The 24793-nt window shown below is 41.4% G+C and overlaps 1 protein-coding gene and 1 pseudogene across 1 annotated transcript in view; one reads left to right on the plus strand and one right to left on the minus strand.

Moving 5' to 3' along the window:
• psidin (phagocyte signaling impaired) overlaps positions 1 to 24587 on the minus strand; it is a 59861-nt gene extending 35274 nt beyond the window's left edge. The window contains exons 1-9 of the mRNA XM_080275675.1: positions 24526 to 24587; positions 20916 to 21140; positions 18042 to 18235; positions 17262 to 17399; positions 14041 to 14201; positions 12146 to 12609; positions 8037 to 8206; positions 6442 to 6605; positions 3282 to 3478 (exon numbers count right to left, since the gene is read on the minus strand). Coding sequence (XP_080131801.1) covers positions 3282 to 3478; positions 6442 to 6605; positions 8037 to 8206; positions 12146 to 12609; positions 14041 to 14201; positions 17262 to 17399; positions 18042 to 18235; positions 20916 to 21140; positions 24526 to 24586 — 1774 coding nt within the window. The 5' untranslated portion in view covers position 24587. The remainder of the gene's footprint in view (positions 1 to 3281; positions 3479 to 6441; positions 6606 to 8036; positions 8207 to 12145; positions 12610 to 14040; positions 14202 to 17261; positions 17400 to 18041; positions 18236 to 20915; positions 21141 to 24525) is intronic.
• On the plus strand, positions 5047 to 5165 carry LOC145404151 (5S ribosomal RNA; annotated as a pseudogene).
• Positions 24588 to 24793: the final 206 nt, after the last annotated feature.

Below are 24793 nucleotides of genomic sequence, written 5' to 3' on the forward strand. Positions count from 1 at the left end.
CTCCTCCTCTTACTGACTCCCTTCAACCTCTGTCTCTTCGCCGCACTGTTGCATCTTTATCTCTTTTCTATCGCTACTTTAATGGTCACTGCTCCTCTGAACTGTCTGCTTGCATTCCTCCACCTCTACGACGGGCGCGTAGCACCCGTCTGGCAGCGGACTCTCATCCTTTTTCTGTCCAACTCTCTAATGCAAGAATTAACCGTTACTCCCAGTCTTTCATTTATGCAACAGGTCAACTCTGGAACTGTCTCCCTCTGTCTGTATTTCCTGCTGCCTATGATCTCCAGTCTTTCAAACGCAGTGTGTCCAGGCATCTCAAAATGATCGGATCTTGAATTTGGCTCTATATTGTATTTTGTTTTTCTCTTGGAGAGAACTGTTACTGCGGGCTCATGGCCTTTGATTCCTTCTTCCTCGCATAAAAAAAAAAAAAAAAAAAAAAAAATATCGTTTCGTTTTTAAAGGCTCCAACATGCTTACATGTGTCGGCCTTGGTCACCTAATGGCGGCTCTCCACGCTGCATGATCCATTGCAGCCTCCCTGTTCAGACCCTTAACTCTAAGGTCACACTTAAGGACCACGTCCTATGTCTTTCTCGGTCTACCCCTCATAACCCCACCCCCAATATTAACACTTCTCACCTTCCTCACCCAGTTATCATCCCCCATCCTCTCCACATGTCCATACCATCTCAATCTACCTCTCCTCATCACAACACCAGTACACTCCAGTCCCATCCTACCTCTCAACTCTTCCATCATAAACCCAGCCCCTCCAGGCCTTGGACGCAGGGACGCACTGCACATCCACCTAATCACTGTCATTTCTGTATGTCTGAGCCGGCAAATATCTTCCTCCTTCACTGCCCAGGTCTCACTACCATACAGCATTACACTCCTAACACATGCTGCATACAAAGACCCCTTAGCACATAGGGAGAGTCCTCTCAATGTCAGGAGAGGCAAGAGCTCCCTGAACTTCTTCCAACCACTTCTCACCCTAGCCACAAAGCACACCTCCAGCACACAATTTGTCTCCCAAATAACAAAACTCTTCCACACACTCAAGAGATTCACCAGCAAGTACAATCCTTTCACGTCTGACAATCTCCACCTGCTCACCCCGACACACCGTACACAAAATCAGCATTATCTCGCAGTCTACCTCTGATACCACTACATCTCTTATGCACCCATTTATCACACACACCGCACAAGATGGAATTACTTCCCACGCCCTTGTGGCAAACTGCACATGGCCACTCTCCCTCGTCTTTGACAGTACCGCCACCAACCCTAGATATCATCACTTTTGTTTTATCTGAATTTATCCTTAAACCCTTTTGCCCCATACCATCTCTCCACTTCCTAAACCTTTCCTCCGCCTCCCATTCGTTCTCTGCAATCAACACCAAATCATCAGCATACAACAACTCCCACAGGAGTCCGTTTCTAAAGTCACGTGAAAGGGCTTCAAGTACCATGATAAACAACATGGGACTCAAGACTGACCCCTGATGTACACCAACATTCACGGAAAACTCATCACTCACACCTCCATTCACTCTTACCTGGGTGTGAGCACCCACATACATGGCCATAACCACCCTAACCAGCCACTCCTCCAAGCCAAGCTTTCTCATTGCCCAATTCACCACCTCTCTAGGGACTCTGTCAAAATCCTCTTCCAAATTAACAAAAACAAAATAAAGATCCCTTCTCCTACCAATATATTTTTCCTGAAGCTGTCGAACAATGAATATGGCATCAGTGGTCCCCCTACCTGGGATAAACCCAAACTGCATCTCATCAATATTCATTCTTTCTCTAATCATAGCTTCTAAAACTCTCTCCATTACCTTCATTATCTGATCTAAAAGCTTTATACCTCTATAATTTCCTCTTTCCAGGGCATCACCCTTCCCTTTATACACACTTACAATTACACTCTTCAGCCAATCATCTGGGAAAACACACTCATAAATAATCCTATTTATCAGGTCAGTGACTAAACTCACCCCTATATCGCCTGAGGCCTTCAACATTTCGGCAGTCAACCCAGACAAACCTGCTGCCTTCCCCACCCTCATCCTGCCTATTGCCTCACTCACAGTAGCAGTATCAATCAAAGGCCAAGGGCCAGACACTGGATCTGCTGGCTTCAAACCTTCCCTGTCCCAGTCAAACTCCTCATTCAACAACCGGTTATAATGCTCTCTCCATGCATCTTTAATATCCTCACTGTTCACCACTACCCTTCCTTCATCATTCTTCACACACTGCTCACCTATAATATCCCGATTATCCCTCTTCACTTGACCTGCCACCCTAAATATCATATTTTTCCTTTCCCAATGATTTAGGTTATCAAGTACAGTAATAGTCTCTGTGACTCCGACTTTGCCCTGTATATATATATATATATATATATATATATATATATATATATATATGGGGATACCCTGCTACGTGATACCCTGGATGAGCAATGAGGGTAGAAATACCACCCTACCCTGCATATCATAGGCCCATCCTCAGTTTTGTGATGGGTCCTGTGAGGTATTGTCTGGGGGTGATCAGCTATAAGTTTGAATCACCACCCCCTGAGCCATTACATAATTATCTCGCTACCATCACCCCACCTCGCCAGCATTTCCCCCACCACTGATGGGGACTGAAAGCTTTGAGGAGGACAAGTGAGTGCTAGGGAGAACCATGTCCCCTAGCCTTGGGGAGGATAGCAAGGATGATGACCAGGACCGGACGTTGACTTAAAAGAAGTAAGTGATAAGAGCTGTTTGATATTTTTTTACCTATTTTTTATGATTTTCAGATTTTATCTGTTGGTTCTGGTGAGTTATTAACAGGTTTTAAGCTTAGGTTAGCTTCTTCTACAGCTGTTGGGCCATTTATATTGACCATAAACATGTTTTTGGACTCATTTGGGTGGGTTTATGACTTGGATGGGGAAAAATCCCAAGGCTCAAAAACGCATCCCTATACTGTACGTATTAAATCTACCCTGCTATATGATACCCCGCCTAGCGATGGATTTCTTCTTAACGTATCCCATCATAAAATCGGGGTAGCCCTGTATATATAAAGCATGCTTAGGGCTATGGAAAGCAGAAAATAATGCAGCGTACTCACTGGTAACATGACTGATCCAGCTCCACAAAATGTGTGAATTCAGATGCATTATTTATGGGTCCAGCCAGTATTTTGCTGAGGAGCTATTACAAAATCTAAGCCAGTGCCTATATGGCCAGCTGACCTACCCAACATATTGTAGACCTTGATTAGGAGAAGCTTGAGCTGGAAGTTTGCCCGCGACGCTACAACTCCCTGTTCCAATATGGCTGCCACTCGTAGTAGGAGGAGGGGGTCAGGGTGAGAGGTCCGGCTCTCCCTCTCCCCAACTCCCGCTGCCCTTAGTAAGCTGTGAGCAGCTAGTAGCAAGTATGCATCACCGGGCCTGAGGAATGAACACATAAACAGTTATTATCATCTGTTATAACCCATTTCCCACTAATTAATGTACTGGGTTAAATACTGTATCTATAGTAATACTGTTATTAACCCTTTTTTTACTGAAATGCATTTGGCAGTACATGTGTACTTCCATTCTTAAAGCCACTGAAGTACCAAGAAAATTTTGTAAGTACTGTACACATGTACTTCCAAACATCATGGTCATCTGCACAGCTTTGCTGCCTCGGTATGGCCCTTATAATCCTTCCACGTGGTTTTCAGCTGCAGAAAAAGCTGGACTATATGGTAACATTCCATTTTTCTCGATCAATGGTAACATTATTATGTCATACAAATGTCATGAAACCTAATTAGTTTCGATCAATTGCAGACTGCATATATGACGTAATTTCTCAAGCACCAATCAGATTATCAGCTTCCCCACCACCCACACCTCCCCTGCGAGCCTGCGACTATTTTTCAAGTAAATTTGTGAATGATGACTTAGTGTGCCTGCGGCCTTGGAGGGAATGTGTACTCTACGCTAAACCCCGCCACAGACCCCCGTTATATGGAAACATGTCATCAAGTGATGAGGAGGAGGATTTTACCCCCCATTTAGACAGTGATCTGGATGAAGCTGAAAATGAGTGGTTGTCTGAGGAAAGTGACAATGATCCATTGTATGAGTCGGATGAGAGTGAAGGTGGGAACACAGATGACAGTGAAAGTTGTGTCACCCACGCACATTCCTCTCTCTCATCTTTCTCTTACTATCCCTTCTTTTTCTCTTCCTTTTATTTTTCTTTACTTTTATACTTCCTACACCCATATTTTCTTTTTATCAGTTTTTCCCCTCTTCTTTCATTTTTTATTCACTTCTTTCATTCTTCTTTATCATGTATGGCCTTGCCTTGCCTGGTTGTGTCTGCCTCAGAGCATGCCTGTATATAGGTCACCTTTTCACCCACAAAAAACCTATTATTTACTGCAAGACATCAACATAAATTACAAGGTAAATAAATACATGTATAAACTGTGCATGTTACTGTTTTCAAGCCTAAATATTTCTTGGTTATTTATGTACGTATATTTTGACAAAACTTATGAAAACAAAAATATATAATATCTTTACTTTTATCAGCACAAACTTTTGGGGTTTATCTGATCAATGATGTAAAAAAAAAAAAAATTTAATAAATAACACAAACTTATTAGCTTGGACATGATGATGAATTACCCCCCAATGCCCGACGCAACAAAAATGTTGCGTAACAACTCTGTGTGGGGGTGGTGGTGGCTGCCAACGCAGGACATGGTGCTCGGTAATGAAGGGGTTACTTATGTGGCTGCAATAATTTCAAAATGGTATACATATAATAACACTTTCCTCCAGAAATAAACAAAAGTTTCATGATCCCAGATACACCATAAAACACCCTATTACACACACACACACTGGCTAGCATGTGTATGATGTTAAGTAAAATGTACACACACTCTGAGGGACATACAGACACAGACAGTTATTAGATAGACAAAAACATTGTAAAATATATGAAAGCTGACCCACAGAACGGCCATACCACGTTGAGTACACCGCTTCCCGTCCGATCAGCAAAGTTAAGCAACATTGGGTCTGGTTAGTACTTGGATGGGTGACCGCCTGGGAACACCAGATGCTGTTGGCATAACGTTCTCCCTACGTGTCAAGTGGGGTTGGTGGAGGATTAGTGCCCCTCCCTATAAAACAATTAACTCTGAGCCCTTGGCCACCCCGTTTGGGATACATGGCATCTGGCAATGAATGAATGAATGACCCACTGGCAAAACAATTGGGTAGCAAACATGTACTATGGGTCACAAAAGTATCGGTGCACAATATGCATGAAACATTTATGACACACGGATGTAAACAAGACAGATGACAAGCATCTGCATCAAGACTCCCGAAAATTTGCCATCACTTTAGTATACAGGATGAAATCCTGTCTCTAAATTGTCTGTGACTGAAGTTAATGGTGGAGAGATTCACTTGTGTAACTGAAACATTTAGATGCTCTTTGGGAGCTGCAGTGAAAGAAGAAAATGGCAGGGGGAGGAGGCAGAGCAGAGGTGCATATATCTGATGAATGTGGTGATTTCGAGGGATTCAACCATCAAACCGACATCCTTGAGTTAATAAAAGCATTAAAGATTACGATTTCAAAGAGGGAAGGAGTAATCGAGAACAGGGCAAGTGATAGTTTAAAGCCAAATGGAGAACATGACATGTGATAGTTTAAAGCAATGGAAAGGTGAAGCAAAAGATGAGCAGGAGCTGAGTACCACCAAGGAGAGAGCCCTCAAGAAGAAAATAGGTGATTTAGGAGAGGAGAATAAAGGACTGAGAAAGAAATTGACTGAAACTGATCGTAAGACCGAGAGGGTATGTACAGCTCTGGAACAAGTGCAAGACCAAACAGGATGGGTGGTTAAAGAGTGTGAAGATGTGCCAGAACTGAGAGGAATAATAAAACAACAGAGTGAAGAAAATAAAAAATCGGCAGACAAACAAAGAGACATCTTTGAAAGAGAAGTGGTGAAAGTTTTTATTTTTTTTGGGGGGGGATGGGGGGGAAAGGAGGCAACTGTGCGGAACACAGATGAAAGGAACAGGTGTGTGATCACCTTCGGAGTTGAGAAGAAAGAACAGAAATCAATGCAGGCTAGGAAGAATGAACACATGACCATGATCAGTGAAGACGGAAGAAACCGGGTATGCAAAGCAGAGGATGTAAGAAGAGTAGGCCAGTATAAAACAGAAGGACCTAACATTAGGCCCATCCGGGTTAAATTTACGAATGAAAACATGCCAAAAGAATATTGGGAGTGGCACATAGGCTGAGTGACGATGAAAATCTGAAAAAAGTAATGATAAAAGATCTAAACTTCGATGAGTGAGCAAAAGTATGAAGAATTCTTCACCTGATGTCTGTGTCTGCCATGTTAGCAGTGAGATGGAGGGTGTGATGGTAGCAGTGGAGGAGTGTGTTGGCCCAGTGGATATGCTGGTGTGGGGTCAGTTGCTCCTGCTGACCCAGTGCCCACCTCACCTGCATCCAGCACAGGTCACGGTACACTGACTTCACCTGTAACCACACAAGTGTGAAGTAAGGTAAAGGTACACACACTTCACTTGTGCAGACACAAGGAAAGTTATACTAATGATACAAATAATGTAAGGGAAGTCGATTATTAGTAGATAACAAAGTCAGGATGACAATGACATAAAAGTGGAGTAAGCTTTAATATAATGGCAAAGAAAACCATTAAAGTTGCCCTTGCTGTGTGACCTTGACCTATGACCCATTCTCAAAAACAACCGGTCAACCTCTTGGCTGATCCTCAACACTTCCACCAAGTTTGGTTCAAAACACCAAAACTATTCTAGTTATGTTGCTCACACAAACATACATGGGTTGAACTCCAACTTCTTCCTGTGACTGATTGTTCTCGCAATCCAACTTTCAATCTTATCTTACCCTTAATCCTTTCACAAGTTTGGTCTATAAAGGACAAAGTTGCTTACGCTGACAGTGTTAGGCCAAACTTTAATAACGTGGTCTTTGACCTACTGTACTCAAAAGCAATAGGTCAATCCCCTGGGTGACCTTCAGTCCCTCCACCAAGCATGTGCGCACACACACATACACACACAAACATCTCAGGGAAAGAGAAAATAGACATAAATGAATATATATAACCTACGGGGAAGCATCAGCAAAAGAACACTGCAAAAAACTACATAAAAAGAGAGACAATAAAGACATAAGGATATTCAGTTTCCCAAATAGGGCAAGTGATCAGTGGCATGCACTACTGAATTAAATCATGTGTGCCAAAACTATTAATAATTTTAACCATATGTATGATAAAAATTGTTTAATACACGGGACAGTACGAGCTTGAATCATTCCTGTAAAGATACAATTAGGTATGAACACACACACACACACACACACACATTGAGTAAATCAATACCCTGCTCTCACTTCATGACTGCAAGTGTATAAGTTACAAGGAAGAAGGGGCTCAGGAGCCACCACAGCCCATGAACACATAACTCCTTCCATCAGATTTAACAACATAATACAAGAGTTATCATTTATCTCTGAAGTTAAGGAATACTCATAGGCAAATTAATCTTAATTTTTTTATTCACCACAATTTCACTCCAGTATTAGTCAGAGGTTGATTAAACAGCAATAACCAATCCCATGCTCCCCTTATGAGACACAGGACCTTGGCTAGGCTAGTGTAATCCAAAGCATGTAGTACAATCACTACAATGACACTTTTTACCTTTACTTCCTCCAAGTAATTGTTATTCTTCAAGAGGAACTTTTCATACTGAAGCTGCTAGTGGCGTATTTCTAACACAAAAGATTTCCCCTAAGCTGAATACATCAACTGGAAATAGAAAGAATACAACATATTGTACTGAAAGGATTACAAGTTGGACAGCACTTACACCCATGAGAGCACCACTTGATCAACCAGCACATTTAACCAATACTCACATCTACTGGAACACCATCCTCTCTCCTCTGCACCATCCCCTCCACCTTCCCCAAAAATGATGCTATCCTTTCTCTAGGGAGGAGGGGGAGGTATTGAGTGATGTCAGCATAACAGCACATCTTGTCCCCATAGTCACTGATGTAAGATATCAGCAGATCTACGAAGTCCCCTGCAGAGCACAGCACACACTTATCAGTCAAAATGATTCATGAGGAATTCCCATCTTAGATGCCTGACACTCTCAAGCTCCTATGACTCAATTTCAGCTAAATAAAGTTGTCTTCAGTGCTAGCTGGAACAGAATATTCGTGGCTACAAGGGCTGTCCTGACTATAAGATTGTTAAACATATGACACAATCACTGAATTATTGGTGTTTCGTAAAAGTTGATGAAAAAGTGGAAGCTGGCAAAAGCAATGAAAGATGTTCAATACTGGGTGGAATCAGGATTCTGTGGCCTTGAATGATGTGTGGATGATTGTGTGGACTAGTTCACAGACATGCTGTCTGATACAGTAGTTCCTCAATGTTTGTTTTATTTTTTTTGCCCCTGGATCCAACCTAATCCTATCTCTTATATGTAAATTAGGGTTGGGATGATGATAATGATGATGATGATGATGATGACACTATGGTTGCTACATAAGACTACTAAAGGTGTGAGTTTCTGCCTTGGACCTGGCTGGGTAGCTATTGTAGCCTACTTGTGGCCCGTCCCTTGGCTAAGCGTGATGGCTGTGTGAAAAGTTATCATGCACGTGGTCACATACCACACTTGTGAAATTATACATAATGACTGGGTGACTATACCTTGTACCATATAAAACTCAATATAAGCCCCTCCCACTCGGTGAAGACAGGTGGAGACATTTCCTCCCGTAGACAAGTGCTATTGGACATCCGGTACTGATGGACGGGGTAAGTGGTCAGCCTCCAACTAAATCAAAACTCAGTTCCTCACCTTTATGTTCTCTACCTGACTTGAACTCCCCAAGGCAAGGGCAGCGGTCCCTCAGGAGATAATAATGATCTCTCTCTCTCTCTCTCTCTCTAATGATATTAAAGAAACAAAATTAGTACTCGTAACATGGATATTAGTTTAGTCAGATGGATTGTGTGTAAAATTTACAAATGCAGAATAATGTTTGTATTGAATTAAATTAAGGTAACAATACATTACAGCAACCCTAAAGCAAAAATACATATTCAAAATTTGCTTGTGATGAAGGGAAGTCCAAAAAAGGGTAAATGCATCATGTAACGAGAGAGAGAGAGAGAGAGAGAGAGAGAGAGAGAGAGAGAGAGAGAGAGAGAGAGTGAGTGAGTGAGTGAGTGAGTGAGTGTGTGTGTGTATGTGTGTGTGTGTGTGTGTGTTTCAGTCATCATCTTCACTGCTGTCGTCAGAATCACTCAGAGTGATAACGAAGCTATCAAACAAATGTTCAGCAGCAATATCCTTTTTTCTGTATTCTTCCTCTATTTTCTTTGTGTGGCTGATATACATTTTTTCCAGTTCTCGGCAGACACGTTGGAGATGGATCTATCTATCTATCTATTGCCAGACGCCATAATCCCGCAAGGGGTGACCATTTGACTTTGAGTTATTTGTTTTACGGGGAGGGGCACTAACCCTCCACCAACCCACTTGTTGACACGTCAGGAGCATGTATGGTTTGGTTATATGGTTACTACCCAGCGTTTTAAATGGTTTCCTGGTTTACAAGAAACCGTTTGGCTCATCACTCAATGTAAAGCCACCCGTAAAGGAAAGAAAAGCAATAAGAAGTGACAGGAAAGATGGAAAAAATAGGAAGAGAGGTGTTTTTATAATTTCCTCAGTCTTTTTGATTGTCTGGTCTACATCTGAGTTATTTCTTTTTACTTCAGATTTTACTTGTGCCCATATGAGTTCAATGGGGTTAAGGCTGCAGTGATATAGGAGCAGTCTTAGCACCTCATGCCCACTGTTACGAGCTATTTTATCAATTTTGTATTTTTCTTTGTGTTTAACGCCACCAGCCGAAGCAGCTCAGCTTTCGTTTCACAGGCATCATAAGGTATATGATTATCATCATGCCATCGCCTTTATTTCCATTTCTGGACTGAAACATAAGTAGGCCACCGGGCACAAAACCATCTTCTCCGCCGGCATGCAGAATGATGAAACGCTCACCTCTTCCAGTTTTCAGTTTTGGCCCAACCATCACATGTGCTCCAACACTTTGTCACTCACACACACACACACACACACACACACACACACACACACACACACACACACAGAATCAGGTGTGAAATATTATTGATCTCACAGGATATCCAAGCCTGTCCCACAACAGCTTCCCACCGGTCGATAAAGGCGAATTTAGTGTGGACAACAGTGTTTTGTACGCTTTTTTAACCGAACATGGTCAACCACTGACCACTAAGGAAAGGTCAAGGCTCCACCTGTCTTCACCGAATGAGGGGAGCTTATACTAAGTTTTATATGGTACAAGGTATAGTTACTAAGCTTGTGGTCACATACCATGCTCATGAAATTATACAATGCTTGACTTAGCTACACTCTTTGAAAGACAGAAGAGGAAGGAAGGAAAAAAAGAAAGAGGAGAGGATTAACATCATATATGTCATAGTAGCTACACAATACTATTGGTACATACAAACTGCAATAGCCAGAATTATTGAGCATACTGCAACATTAGTGTAATTATTTATTAGTGGCCACTATTACTGATGACCAAGATTCTTATACCATGGTGGCTGAATCAGTACCGTAGAGGGGTGACCACCAGTCCTAACAGACCCAGGATCAAATCCCGGCTGGGGCATAGAACAGTTTAAGGATCTGAATTTTATAAAAGCAGACCTTGCTGATCTACAAGAAGACCCGCTGACATGTAGTAAAATACCCCTCCTAATACCAGTACACCAGTCCTGTATGAGACAGCCCTTGCATGTATTCAACATGGACAGTAAGTGTTAGTGCCAAAGTGGTGGTATATGGAGGTGTGTAGGAGGGCTACTGGGCTTTAGGATAATCTCTGAAGCCTTTGCCCATTCTGTTGGACAAAAAAATAATTAAATAAAAATAAAAGGCCAATGTGGATATGTGACCATGTGCAAATGAAAGAAAAAGAAGTGTGGGTGAAGAGTCAGTGGGAAGGAAAGCAGAAACTAGGGCAATGTAAACTAAGATACAGAGTATAAAATGAATACCAGGTATCCGGTAGAAAAAAATCCATCCATCCATCACCTAACATTGCCCCATGAGGAGTGTAGGAGCCCGGGGCTAGGCAAGTTGGTCCTGGCATTTAAGATGAAAGTGACCAGCCTCACTCATCCCTGAGGGGCGTTACATGAGCAATAAACCCAAACCACCCACTGGATATAAATCTTCACTGGCTCAATCCGATTGGAGCACCGTTATTACCCACTAAACCACCAGGAGCCAAAATTTGGTTATATGGTTACCACCCAGCGTAGTAAATGGTTTCATGGTGTACAGGAAACCATTTGGCTTGTCACTTAGTCACCCACGGGCAGAAGGAAGAGGAAAGAATGAAGGAAAGAAAGACACAAGAGGGAGTGTAAAGTCACCCGCAGGCAGAAGAAAGAGGAAAGAATGAAGAAAAGAAAGACAGAAGAGGATGGATGGAAAAAAGGGATGGAGGAGAGGAAAGGGTAGACACCCGTGAGCAGCACTACATCAAGTGAGTGGATGGTGAGTGCCCCCACCTAAAGCAGTACAAAATGAAGAGGAGGTTGATGAAAAATGGAGAGAGGTTACTGCGTATGTGGGAGATCTGAGAAACATGACATATGTGAACAGTGAGACAGAAGAGAGCAGGGTTAGGGTCTGAGATGTGAGAGTATAGGCAAGCCCAGCCATAGAAAAAGAGATCATAGGTACTGTATAATTTCAAATACTGTACCTGGCCGGTACTTTGAGTCACTGGTTGCAGTGGAACTACAACAGGCAACTTTCCTTTAATTTACCAAATACTTAAAAAAATAAAAAAATAAAATGAGTGCGGGTGTAAGGGCAAATTATAACAAGGATTTACTGTAATCACAAGAAACTGAGACACAAACTGAGGTTACTAACCACAGAGAAGATCAGCGGTGGCGTGGTCTCCGTGTTTGTGTAAGGTGGAAGCCAAGTGAAGAAGACCGAGAGATGGGCCTCTGTCAGGGCACTGGCGGGTCTTGGCAGACTCCCTTACAGCTGCCAAGTGTGCTGCTGCATCTGCTAGGGGGTCCTCCTTCTCGCATCCACCACAACCTGAGTCTCCCCCACCACTACCACACTCTTCACCAGACTTGGCACTGTCCCCATCACACCCTTCACTGCTACCACACTTATCACTACCATACCCATCACTGCTACACTTTTCACCTTCACACTCATTACTTTTATCACACTTGTCACCATCACATCCTTCACTGCTGCTACACTTTTCACTGTCACAGCCACTTGTTAGAGAGTCAGAGTTACCACAGCAGCTTCCTCTTCCACTGACTCGCATAATGGCATCAATGTAGCCAACATAATGCTGCCAGTTGTCATGTCTGTCAAGAGAAAACGACACCATCAATATAAAATGTCCCATTTTAATTTATCTGGTTGCAATAATTTTCAATGCATAACAGAACCTCAGAAGACTGGGACTTTAAAATGTACTTTGACTCCTTATTAAAAACATTTTTCATCCTAAAACAATCTTTAGATTTCAGTAGTTTCAGTCTCACTCTGGGAAATATTTGCAGAATGCATAGCTTTAGTAGGTAACATCACATGGAGAGAATGAAGATAAAAGGGGTGGTGAAAAGGGCATGTGTGTGGCTGCATCTGATGGTAGGAGAAAGCATGATAAGTCAACAAAAGGTGGACAAGTATGGTAAATGAATCTGCGAGAAAAAAGGGTACCGGTATGGAAGTTGATGTGGTTAAGAAACTGACAGAGGATGAAATGAATGATGAGAAAAAGAGGTGCCAGTATGGAAGCTGATGTGGTTAAGAAACTGACAGTGGATAATTTGAATGATGAGAAAAAGAGGTACCGGTATGGAAGTTGATGTGGTTAAGAAACTGACAGGGAATGATCAAAATGGTTGGATGATTTAAGTATAGAAGAGCATATATGACATGGGTTTGGCACCCAGCCATATCACAGTACATGGCAAAACATCACTTTGGAAAAATTACATCACATCTAGGGTAATATACCGGTACATCTTTGATAACAGATGAAAGCAGGTAGAAATGGGGTTAATTATTCTTTTAAACAGTCTCCAAACGTGGAGAGATCTTGTGAAACTAATAATTAACAATGAAGTGGGTTGGTACCTAGGGTAATATACCGGTACAGCTTTGATAACAGATGAAAGCAGGTAAAAATGGGGTTAATTATTCTTTTACAGTCTCCAAACCTGGAAAGATCTTGTAACACTAATAATTAACAATGAAGTGGGTTGGTACGTCATTAATAGCTAGTTTGAAACACTAGATGAGTTTACCAAGTCCTTCCTATATTGAAAAAAATCATCAGGCATTACCCAATGTAAAACAGAAAGTATATCCTCAAACTGAAGTGAGGAGAAATGTAGAAGCCTTGGTAACATGCAGGATATAGGGTGATTTGCACACAGGAGACCGTGGATGATTACATCATCAGGAATTCTGAGCCCCAGGATGAGATGGAGGGATGAAGCGGAGAGGTACATGAGAGAGGAGGGGGGTTATACGTTGGGGGGGAGGGCAGTGAAATGGCAGGAGACAGGGTGAAATGCAGGCAATTTGTTTGTGGCCACCCCTTACAGGATGACGGCATCTGGCTATAGACAGACAGACAGAGAGACAGGACTCTGAATTACTGTGAGTCAATTGTCAATTCAATAAGCGGGGGAAAAATATATAACTGAGCCTACTATACCTAGGTATTTCATGTGAAATACTTTAGGCACAGCACGGTAATGACTATAACACTTATAATGACTTACTCGTCTTTTATAAGGTCCCTGTACACTGCTGCTGCGGCCTGCCACTGACCAAGGCGGGTGTGGTACATGGCACGCTTCAGTCTGAGGAAATTGCCAGGTTGGTGGACGATTTTGCTGCCCAGTTCCCCCTCTACCACACTCAAGGCCTCAGCATATTTACCCTGTTGTACCGGAAACATACTAAATAACCCTTACACAATAACTAGAGTAACTTCGAATCAGAGTATCCCAACAAAATTTGTTCTATATTAGCTCAATGTTTCTGAAGGGTGATCTGTACGGAGGAGTAGGTGTGAGATCTGTGAATTTTGCAAAGGGTCATTCTCGTGTTCCATGGGAAAACTATAATGAATGGCAAATGAAGGCCATGTGTCAGAAAAGAAAGTTAAATATAATTAATACTTCCACTGAGAGCCTTAAGAAAGTGTTGGAAGATCCTGAACTGTTTATGTGCATGTGGCAAGAGAGAGTGTTCGGGAGTGTTACACACATGAGGGCCAAAATACAAGTATGACTGTGGTATGCTAGGTAAAACTGAGAGCAGTAAGGTATCCCGAGTTGTTGCTGTCACTGTTTCTAAAACTCACTCTGTCAGGCCGAGCAAACCCAACAACCACACATAAACTGCTTCTGAGGGGCCATCTTATAAGCAGAGTACTGGTAAACTCTGTTATAAAATCAGGTTATATTCATGGAAAACTGATTCAATAATGACTGACTGTATATCGAACATAGAGATTGTAGCTATTGTAAAATGAAAAATGGTGCTTCATATGGGATCATAGCAATTGTATAAGCAAAAATGGATGGAACAGAGTCCTTCGCCATGGTGAGGTGTAAGGAAATATAAGTAAGTTTGGCTCCTGGGTGGATGCCAAAGGTGATTCACTCCACCCAGGATACAGTGTCACTACATATAGGCCCCTCATTGGCACTCAGGGGAAAAAAAAAATAAATAAATAAATAAAATGATAAAAGATGTGAAACAAATGAGTGGGAGATGAATGTGAATTAAAGGCTGTAGATGAGGTGGGGCTAATGAAATGAAAACACATGGATTTAGATCATTAGTGGAGTGCATACACTAAGAGTCTGCCTTGGAAAGCTAAAGCCATTTGTGGCGCTGCCTGGGTGCTGACTAGTAAGAAAGCATTAGTATGATGTGATGTGGGGGTTGCTGGAGCAGTAAAAGACAGGAGATAAATGGCTGGGGTAATGCATGAAAGTTATTCAAGACAATAAGCAGAGAACAGACAGAGAAGAAATTGTGTAAACACATCAGCAAAGCAAAACAGACAAAGATAAATGATGCAGTTGGAAAACTTAATGTGAGTTCATAGGAAACAGAAGCCTATTCTGAAAAGAGGTACATTAATGCATGAATGAATGAATAAGCAAAATTTGTCAAAATGAGAAGGAAAATATACAGCAGATGGAAACACTGTTTTTATTAATTGATGTCTGGGGATGATAAGAGCAAAGTGGAGGTAAACAGGATTCGGAATGTATCATTTATAAAGGCTCCAACATGCTTGCATGCACTGGCCTTGGCCATCTGATGGCAGCTCTCCACCCTGCTCAATCTCAGGCAGCCTCCCTATTCAGTCCCACATCCCTGTGGTCACACTCAGTGAACTCGTCCCAGGCCTTTTTTGGTCTGCCTCTCGCAACCCTACCCCTGACATTCACACTTTTCACTTTCCGCATCCTGTTGGGTCAAGCAACGGTGTGTGCAAGCATGTCACAGTGGCAGAAGTGAAGAATGTTGTGATAATGCTGAAGAATGGGACACCAGCAGATATCAATGAGGTACATGTATTTATGTAAAATACAGTGGAAGGATACAACAGATCCACTGTGGGAAACATGCCAGAAAGCCTGCACAAGTGGGACTGTACCTATGAAGGGGAAAATGGCTGTGATTGTGTCCTTGTATAAAGTAAATGTCATCACAGTGAAAAGCACCACTCATCAATGGAATAAGTCTGCTGGGTGTCATGAAGTTTGAGAGGAAGGATGCAATGTTGGTGGGTAACTGTTGGTGGAAAGTACTGTACATGGAAGACTTCTGATAAAGACAATAAAGAAGATATTAGACTTTTGGTGAATGGTCAACAGGGTGGTTTCAGATATGGTTAGGGATGTGCTGATCAGATATCTGCAGTAATACTGATACTAGATCATGCACATGAAAAGAGCTGTAAGATAGCCAAGGCATTTATTAATCTGGTTATAACATACAACAATATGGATATGGCAAAACTTTCTCCGACAACAAGAGCAAGTATACATGCATATCCTGCTTACAATGCAGAATGAAATAAAGTATAAAAGACATCAATAGAGGGGTTAATAGATAGACTGGTGAATGCTCCTTCCTCAACCATAGTGAACCCTAGGCCAGGGTCACAGAACCAGGGCCCCGTGAGTTGTCTTACTGTTAATTCTAGAGGTTACCTTGCACCTGTCTCTTAATAGCTTATTTTGCATTTCACTATTAACTATTTTCTTGTATATTACTTAGTATCTACATCACTTCACCACAAAGAATTTAACAGGTACAGAAGCAGTGTTCAGGAGCTTTATTAGCTCATGAGGATATGTCCTATAGCAATTTACACTTCTAACTGGACTTTGCTCCTAGAAGTCAGAACTGTTGTACCACAGATGGACAGCCTAAATGGAACTACTGTTTAGCCTAACATACTGTGATGTGTATAGTACTGTCCATTAATAATTATTTCTTTAAGGAATATACTGACAGTAATACTGTGGAAGGACAGGAATGAGGATTGTTTGATGTAATCAGAGGCAATAGTCAACTGACTTCCATGGGTATTTCAGCAAATATACCATAATTATTACTGCCTTCATATTTTTCCCAAACAAGGCTACAACTGTTACTCTAGCACAATTATTGGCAATTTTTCACTGTCCATGACAGATGCTGTTGTTGAGGCCCTTTGTTCATCCAGGGGGAAAAAAAAAAAAAAAAAAAAAAAAAAAAAAACTGGCTGCTTCAGCTGGGGGTTCCCATGGATCTTCTGTAGAGATTATGCTGACTGTGTTGTGAGTGTGTTGTAGTACTGAAAGGTGGCACTCCAGTGAGGAAATTGTGCATTGTCAGAAAGCTGCATTTTATGCTGCTACTGGAGTACGAATAAATTACAAAACTGAAAAAAGATAGATAAATAAACTGGTAAATTAACACTCTGCCTTACTTGAGTCTCAAGGATATGTAGGTATGTGAGCACCTCTGCCTCAGCCTCAATCTTGCCTTCCTTCACAAAGTTGTTCACCATCCTCTCTGCCAACAGTAGGCTCACCTCCCGCCCCTTCTGATCAGCACTTTTCAAACCCTGTGCAGAGAACTTATTTACTAACTGCATAGTAGACTCTTACATTCTCATGTCCTGTAAAAACAAACATATATCACCAAACCACATCCACTACATCTCTTCACACCACATATCACCTCACCTATTGTATCTCTACAGCTATGCCATATAACTGTATCACACCACAGCATGGTAAACACTTCCATTATATATGTTGTACTCAACCCAAACACCTTACCACACCACACACCGGTTCACATCACATCTCCCACCATACTCAATCTAACCACACTACAGTTTCATTCTATCTTATACTACCATACAATACCAAACACCATTTCACCTTTTCAAACTGAAAAACAAACAAAAATCTAATAAGGCTACCACCAACAGAGTTTATTCTGTTCGAGATGACCTCACATATTAAGAGGGTTTCATGAAGTTAATGAAGGGTCCATCTGACACTTTCAGTTTGAACAGTCTTTCCCAAGCTGAATGAAATCATACAGAGATGACATGAATATTTGTAAAAGATTTCTTTTGATTAAAGGTGTTAAAACCAGCTATAATATGCTCAATCACACCAAAATGAAATTCAAATATCTGACCTAAGCACACACAACCAACCTCAACACACACACACACACACACAAAACCACTCACCTGCATAACATAGCTCATAACTGCCCAAAAGTAGTAAGGATTCTTGGGCTTGAGTCTGTACAGCTTCATGGCGGTCTGCTGTTGGTTGCGATAGTCACTCACTCGCACATATGCCATGAACAAGTGTGACAGCAGTTCCTCATTCCCCGGCTCACGCTTGGTTGCCGTCTCGTAAACCTGGCAGATCTGTTCAGCTGTTGGAGAGGGCTTGTGCTCTCAGATTACAGAGTACACACTACTGTATAGTTAAAACAATACTGCAGTTAAGTCCCCATATTAAGCATCCTTTAATTTTATCTTATTTTATTTTATTTACACTTTCATCACATCCACCAGCAACATGGTATCATCATAATTTTATTTTTGCTATCCTCAGATGATTTTATTCAGCTTAGGAATGATCTCTACCAATGAAGTGATTAACCCTGAAACAGGACACCTAGTTGCGCCTATACACCATTAGGACACATGGATCTCACAGGCCCACCAAATAGAAAAAATAAAAAAAAATACTTGTGTTTTATTTACTGAATCTTTGACCAATCTACAACCTTTTTGGTTCAATTTACTACGCAATAATGAATATACAATTAAAATTAACATATTTAAGGCATTTTTGGCAAAATTTTTGAAAAAAATCAGTACCGCTTCTGTTTACATGGACCCCATAAGAAAAGAAACAACACAATGATGCTCACACTGCTATCACTGCTAGTGGCATGAAGGGTCTTCATGGTGTGGAGAGGGCAATTCACAGGGTGAAAAAATTTGCATCACACAACAGTAAATTTCAGCCCCCCTTATCCAGGACACCTGGGTCTCACAGACCCGACCACAATTTTAGTGTGTTATACATCAAAACAGAAGGAGACCTGGAAAACCACACAGCCACCTTTAGCATGGGCATCCAAACTTAGGAAGCTATTGGGAAGGACAGGGGTCCCTGGCATATAGTAGTTGCTGAACAAGTAAGTGGCAAAAAGTGGCCGTGTCTCACAGACCCAGGTGTACTGTTTAAGGGTTGAATGCTACACTGCTATATCTAAACTCTCCATCTGAAAAACCTTCAAGCTGCATAAAACTGACAAGTGGTCACAAGACTACTGTAATATCACCATAATGAAGAGCCTGAGTGTATAATAAAATGCAAAAACAGTGCCTAACAAAATGCCACTGAAACCTATAAAGCTGAACTATCAGCTTATAGTGCTTACCCCAATTTACAATGGCTACCAACTGCATGGAAAAAAGTACTGTAATTTGGAACAGGTTAATATGTAAAAAAACAACATTTAAACTGCTGGATTGGCTTCACTGAAGTCAATTCATTGCCAAGATGCTCATCTAGAACAGTAACTACCACTGTAAATAATCACAACTATATTACAAAATAACCATAAAAATGCACAGCACTTTAACCCTTACAAGAAGGCACACATTTTATATATTTTATTCTCACAAATGCCAGATCTTACTATCATCATCATCCAATCCTGTGTTGTCCCATGAGAAGTGTACAAGCGCATGGCTAGGCAAGCTGGTCCAGACATTTAAGATAAAAGAGACCGGTCTCACTCATCCCTTAGTGACATTACGTGAGCAATAAACTCCAACCATCCCTTGGTTATAAACCTGCACAGACTGAATCCAACTGAAGTGCCTTGATTACCTACTAAACCACCAGGTGCCATAATTTGGTTAAATGGTTACCACCCAGCAAAGTGAATTGTTTCCTGGTGTACAGGAAACCATTTGGCTTGTCACTCAGTGTAGAGTCATCTTCGGGACCAAGCAGGTGCCGAAAGAGCAGAAACTGCCGGATGACTGGGAAAACCTGCCAAAAAGTTTCTAGGAATCATGGCTGGTCACCCCAGTGCACTCACAGTATCTATCTTGTACAGTATTACTGGTCAACCCTAAGCACTAAATATTTAATACACACACTTAATGTATTTAATGATACAATACACATAAAGTTACCTTAACCTAAATGTATTTACATGTACACCATAAAATAGCATGACAAAGTTTCCAAACTTTCACTCACAAAGTCAGACATTCTTGGGTCATCATAGCTGACGGTGCATACAGTGATGGGAAGCAGAAATCTTCTAAAATGCTAAGCTCAACTTTAAAACATGCTAAGCTATAGGTGAACCATTAAAATTTTTGTGCTAACTTGGACTTCAAAACATGCTAAATAGAGAAGAAAAATCTAATATTTATTGGTACTAAATTATTATGAAAACACTAAATTATTATAAAAAGCGCTAGATCTAATGCCAACAGCGCCAAATTGGCCACTATGGGCATATGGGTCCCGATCAGCTCAGCATATGTGCCAGAAGAGCAGAGAACATTCATAATGGAACTACTGTACAGTATTTACGAAAACTGCCAAAAGACCGAAAATACCGTAAGACCAGATGCCAAATGAGAGGACTTTTATCGTACAGTACAGTATATGGGGAAGAGAGAGAGAGAGAGAGAGAGAGTGTGTGTGTGTGTGTGTGTGTGTGTGTGTGTGTGTGTGTGTGTGTGTGTGTGTGTGTGTGTGTGTGTGTACAGTAATACAGTATGCAATATGAATCAACTAAGGAATAGATATCAGTAAGCTTCTTAACCCACTGATCCCAGATATGTCTTTTTCACTATGTCCTTGCCATCCTGGCATGATATTATTCAGCCAAGGACAGACTCCTCAAACTGGTGGAGCTAAATATAGCCCTAGCAAGTTCCTTCAGTATGAGCGATTTAACTTATACTGAAATACGGTAGAATGGTAACAGTAAGAATATGCTAAAAGAGACATCTGCATCCAATGGGTTAAACTGGCTAGAGCATGACCTATTATCTCAGCCAATGATTACTCACGCTGGTGCATCTCCCTGTAACAGATGGTCAGTGCCTGCAGTGTGGCCTCATCCGTGGGTGATTCCTTCACCACCCCTGACACCAGCCCCTGGCATTCTTCCCGCCGTCCAAGCCGCAAAAGTGCCAACCCCTTCAGCACACGTGCACATGGTAATGATGCCTGTTTACGGAGAACCTTGTCTGCCTCCTGTACCGCTTTTTTGTTGTTTCCTGCATCCAGCCATTCTGAGTGGGGTAAGATTTATCACTGCGATCACCATAATAACTATCCAAATCATGGAGAAAAATGAACAGTAATTAGGTTACATCACACAGGAGGGAAGCTTGCTTATGTATACCCTTATCTGCTTCCTGATTCCTGCATCCAGACACTCACACTGGGAAAACATATACAGTATCATCAATATGGTCATTGTTGTTGGAGTAACCTCAGTCTGTGTGGCCAAGCAGACCCATCAATTGCAGAGAAGCACCTGCACCTGTAGGGCTGTCCTATGCAGTGAACCAGTGTTCACTTGCGGTAGACAGCATCTCACAACAGCAAGGTGTAGGGAAGAGTGTGGGACTTCATATTTGCATCTCACCGAGTTAACACATGCTGGTAACAGCCAAGAAGCTAGCACCAAATTTTTTAACAAGACTATTAGTAACTTACAACTGTTTGCCTACAATAAATAAATAAATACATATACTGTATTTTATTTATCGAACATGTAAGACAATATACAAAGTAATTTCGGTTAGGACTGACTACATACTGGTATGTAATACCAATCCTACGAAAAAGGGTAGGATTGGCTACAAGTGTAAAACTAGTCCTAAGAAAGGTTAAGTTACCGGTACTCTTGATGAACATATGGGAAATATGAAATGTAGAATGGATGAAGATAAAGGGTTAAAATAAGGGCAGTAAATAATCTTACAATGCAAAGTATTACCTACTGACAAGTGTTTTCAAAACAATCTGACCACTCCACATCTGGAACATAAACCACTTTACAAAATAGTTTTTGGTATGATGTGGTCATCTCTGATATTTCCATTGTAAATCATGCATTTTTATTATATAAACATCCAGATCTATAAACATGACATTTTTAATGGGGATGACTAACAAAATTCAAATAAAGAAAACAAAAACCATCAGCAAAGACTTCTTTTTTATATTAACCCTTCGTTAGTCCTGTGGGGTATTCAAACGTGGTTAGTCCAGTGGGGTGTTACAACACCCCAATACAAAAACATATGTAGTGTTACTAACATGTAAAACATATTCATACTGCCGATTCAGCATATCTCTGCAATCACTAATGAAAAGATTGAATGCCTTGTAGGTGGTGTTTATTAACCTATAATAATAAAATACAATACAAAGAAGAGTGTGGTAATCATAGGGGCATTTGTCTTCTTAGTGTAACAGGGAAAGTATACAGTAGGATACTTATTGACAGAGTTAGGGAAATAACAGACGAATTAGGTGGAGAAGAACAGGGAGGCTTTAGGAAGGGAAGAAATTGTGTATATCAGATATTCATTCTTAGATCTTTAGCGGAAAAGTTTCTAGAGAAGGGAAAGAAGTTGTATGTGGCCTTCATGGATTTGAAGAAAGCATATGACAGGGTGGATTGACAAGGATTGTGGAATGTATTACGAATATATGGAGTAGATGGGAAGTTGTTGAATGCTGTGAAGAGTATGTATGAGGGTGCTAAGGCTGCAGTGCGTGTGGACAGTGAACTGAGTGAATTTTTCTCTATGAAGGTTGGGTTGAAACAGGGATGTGTCATGTCTCCATGGTTGTTCGATCTGTACTGTTGTTTGCAGATGATTCTGTGTTGTTAAGTGAAGACGAAGGGAAGCTGCAAGGCTTGGTGGATGAGTTTGGGAGAGTGTGCAAGAAATGGAATCTAAAGGTGAATGTAGGGAAGAGCAAAGTGATGATCTTCGAGAGAGGTGAAGTACAGTGAGGTTGGATGTTGAGGAAATAGAAAATGTGAGTACATTTAAGTACTTGGGGAGTGTGATGAGTAAGGATGGAAGTCTGGAGGGTGGAGTGCTTGAAAGGGTACATCAAGGAAGAAAGGTTGCTGGTTCCTTGAAAGCAGTGATAAGAAACAGGGAAGTGAGCATGGAAGTCAAAAAGTTATTACATGACAGTATTGTGATACCAACTCTAACATATGGAAGTGAAGCTTGGACGTTGTTGGAAGGACACAAGTCAAGAGTGAGAGCAGTGGAAATGAGTTATTTAAGAGGAGCCTGTGGAGTCACATGGAGAGACAGGCTGACGAATGAGGATATAAAGGAGCATTGTGGTGTGAATGTGGATGTGACAGGAAGCGTTAGGAGAACACACTGAGGTTGTTTGGCCATGTGAAGAGGATGGAGGGTGAGACACTGATGAGGAGAGTGTATGTGAAGTGGAGGGGGGGAGAGGGAGGGGGAGGCTGAGGATGAGATGGAGGGATGGAGTGAAGAGGTATATGAGAGAGGGGGGTGCGAGTTGGGAGCAGGGCAGTGACATGGCAAGGGAGAGGGTGACGTAGAGGCGATTTGTTTGTGGTCACCCCGTGTGGGATTAAGGCGGCTGGCAATAGAGAGATAGAATATAAAAAAAACAATCTATACCACAATATGATCTAAATGGTTAGTTTGATGGGGTGACTGGACACCCCAAGGGGGTAAGAAAAATGCCCCTCTCTCTCACTACAGCAGAAGCAGGACTAAACCAATCCACATGCTCCCTCCCCTCAATGAATCAAGAGAGTACTGGAATGGAGAGAAATATTCGACTTACCGGCTAGGAAATATGAGCTTTTAAAAAAATGGGGGTTAACAAAGGGTTAAACTAAACTAACTTAACCAAACCATAATCTACCCATTTTATTCTATCTAGCCTAAGAGGGACATGGTGGCCTCCTAGTAGGAATACAATGTCCAGTGTACACTAACACAAATACTCTACAGGAATTAGAAGCTGATTTGCAACAGAAGTGGTACTTTAAAATGCTGCAAACAGTGAAATAAAAAACCTAGTGTAACTTGACTGGTGTATGGTCAAAAATGCAATACAACTGGTAACTCTAAAGCTAACCAACAGTCTATGTAAACTTACATTAAAATTACCAAGCACAGATGTACACAATCTACGTCTGTGCTAAAACACAAGAATGGTAACTCCCAAATCCCATATAGCCTGCTTTCAAGCATAGGTGCCTGACACTAGGTTACCATCAGACAGAACATTTTAGGGGAGGAAGCTGACCTAAACCCCTGGTACAGTACCTCTAACATGATAGGAAAACTCTGGCTGCCTCTTGAACTCATACTGTAGCATAGGGTCACAGTACATTTCGACCTTTGGATCAAAAAGAAGTATCAACTTCCTACACAATCTCTTGACATCTACCTGTTTTTCATTAGGATATTAACTCATCCAGGCCACATGATCCATAATAAACATTAAATCCCCAACTATCCAGCTATGAAAACGTGTACGAAACTCAACAAAGTCTTGCCTGCGCGACGAAGATACCTATAGACTAAAGTCTGACTAAACTAAGATAATACTACTGATGCCTCAAATAAGCAGCAACTCAGCAGCAAGTACCGTAAATAGGACGTAATCTCCTTTCAATAACGGAGTCGTCGACATGCGCCTTGCCGGCCATGTTTGCTCTGGCCTTCTCATGTTTGTTTACATTTTTCCATCGCAGTATTTAAGGGTAATTCTAGAGCATTAACGTAATGTTGAATCCATGGTAGCTTATAATTGCAATTACACGCTAAAATTATGGGGGAGGGGATTTGGTATTAACAAAGTATTGCGCTAGTCGTTGTTTATTTGTTAATTGTTCGTACACTTATATATTCTGATG

This window comes from Coenobita brevimanus, chromosome 62, assembly GCF_032717465.1.
Source record: "Coenobita brevimanus isolate Jiangsu-jjx chromosome 62, ASM3271746v2, whole genome shotgun sequence".
NCBI lineage: Eukaryota > Metazoa > Arthropoda > Malacostraca > Decapoda > Coenobitidae > Coenobita > Coenobita brevimanus.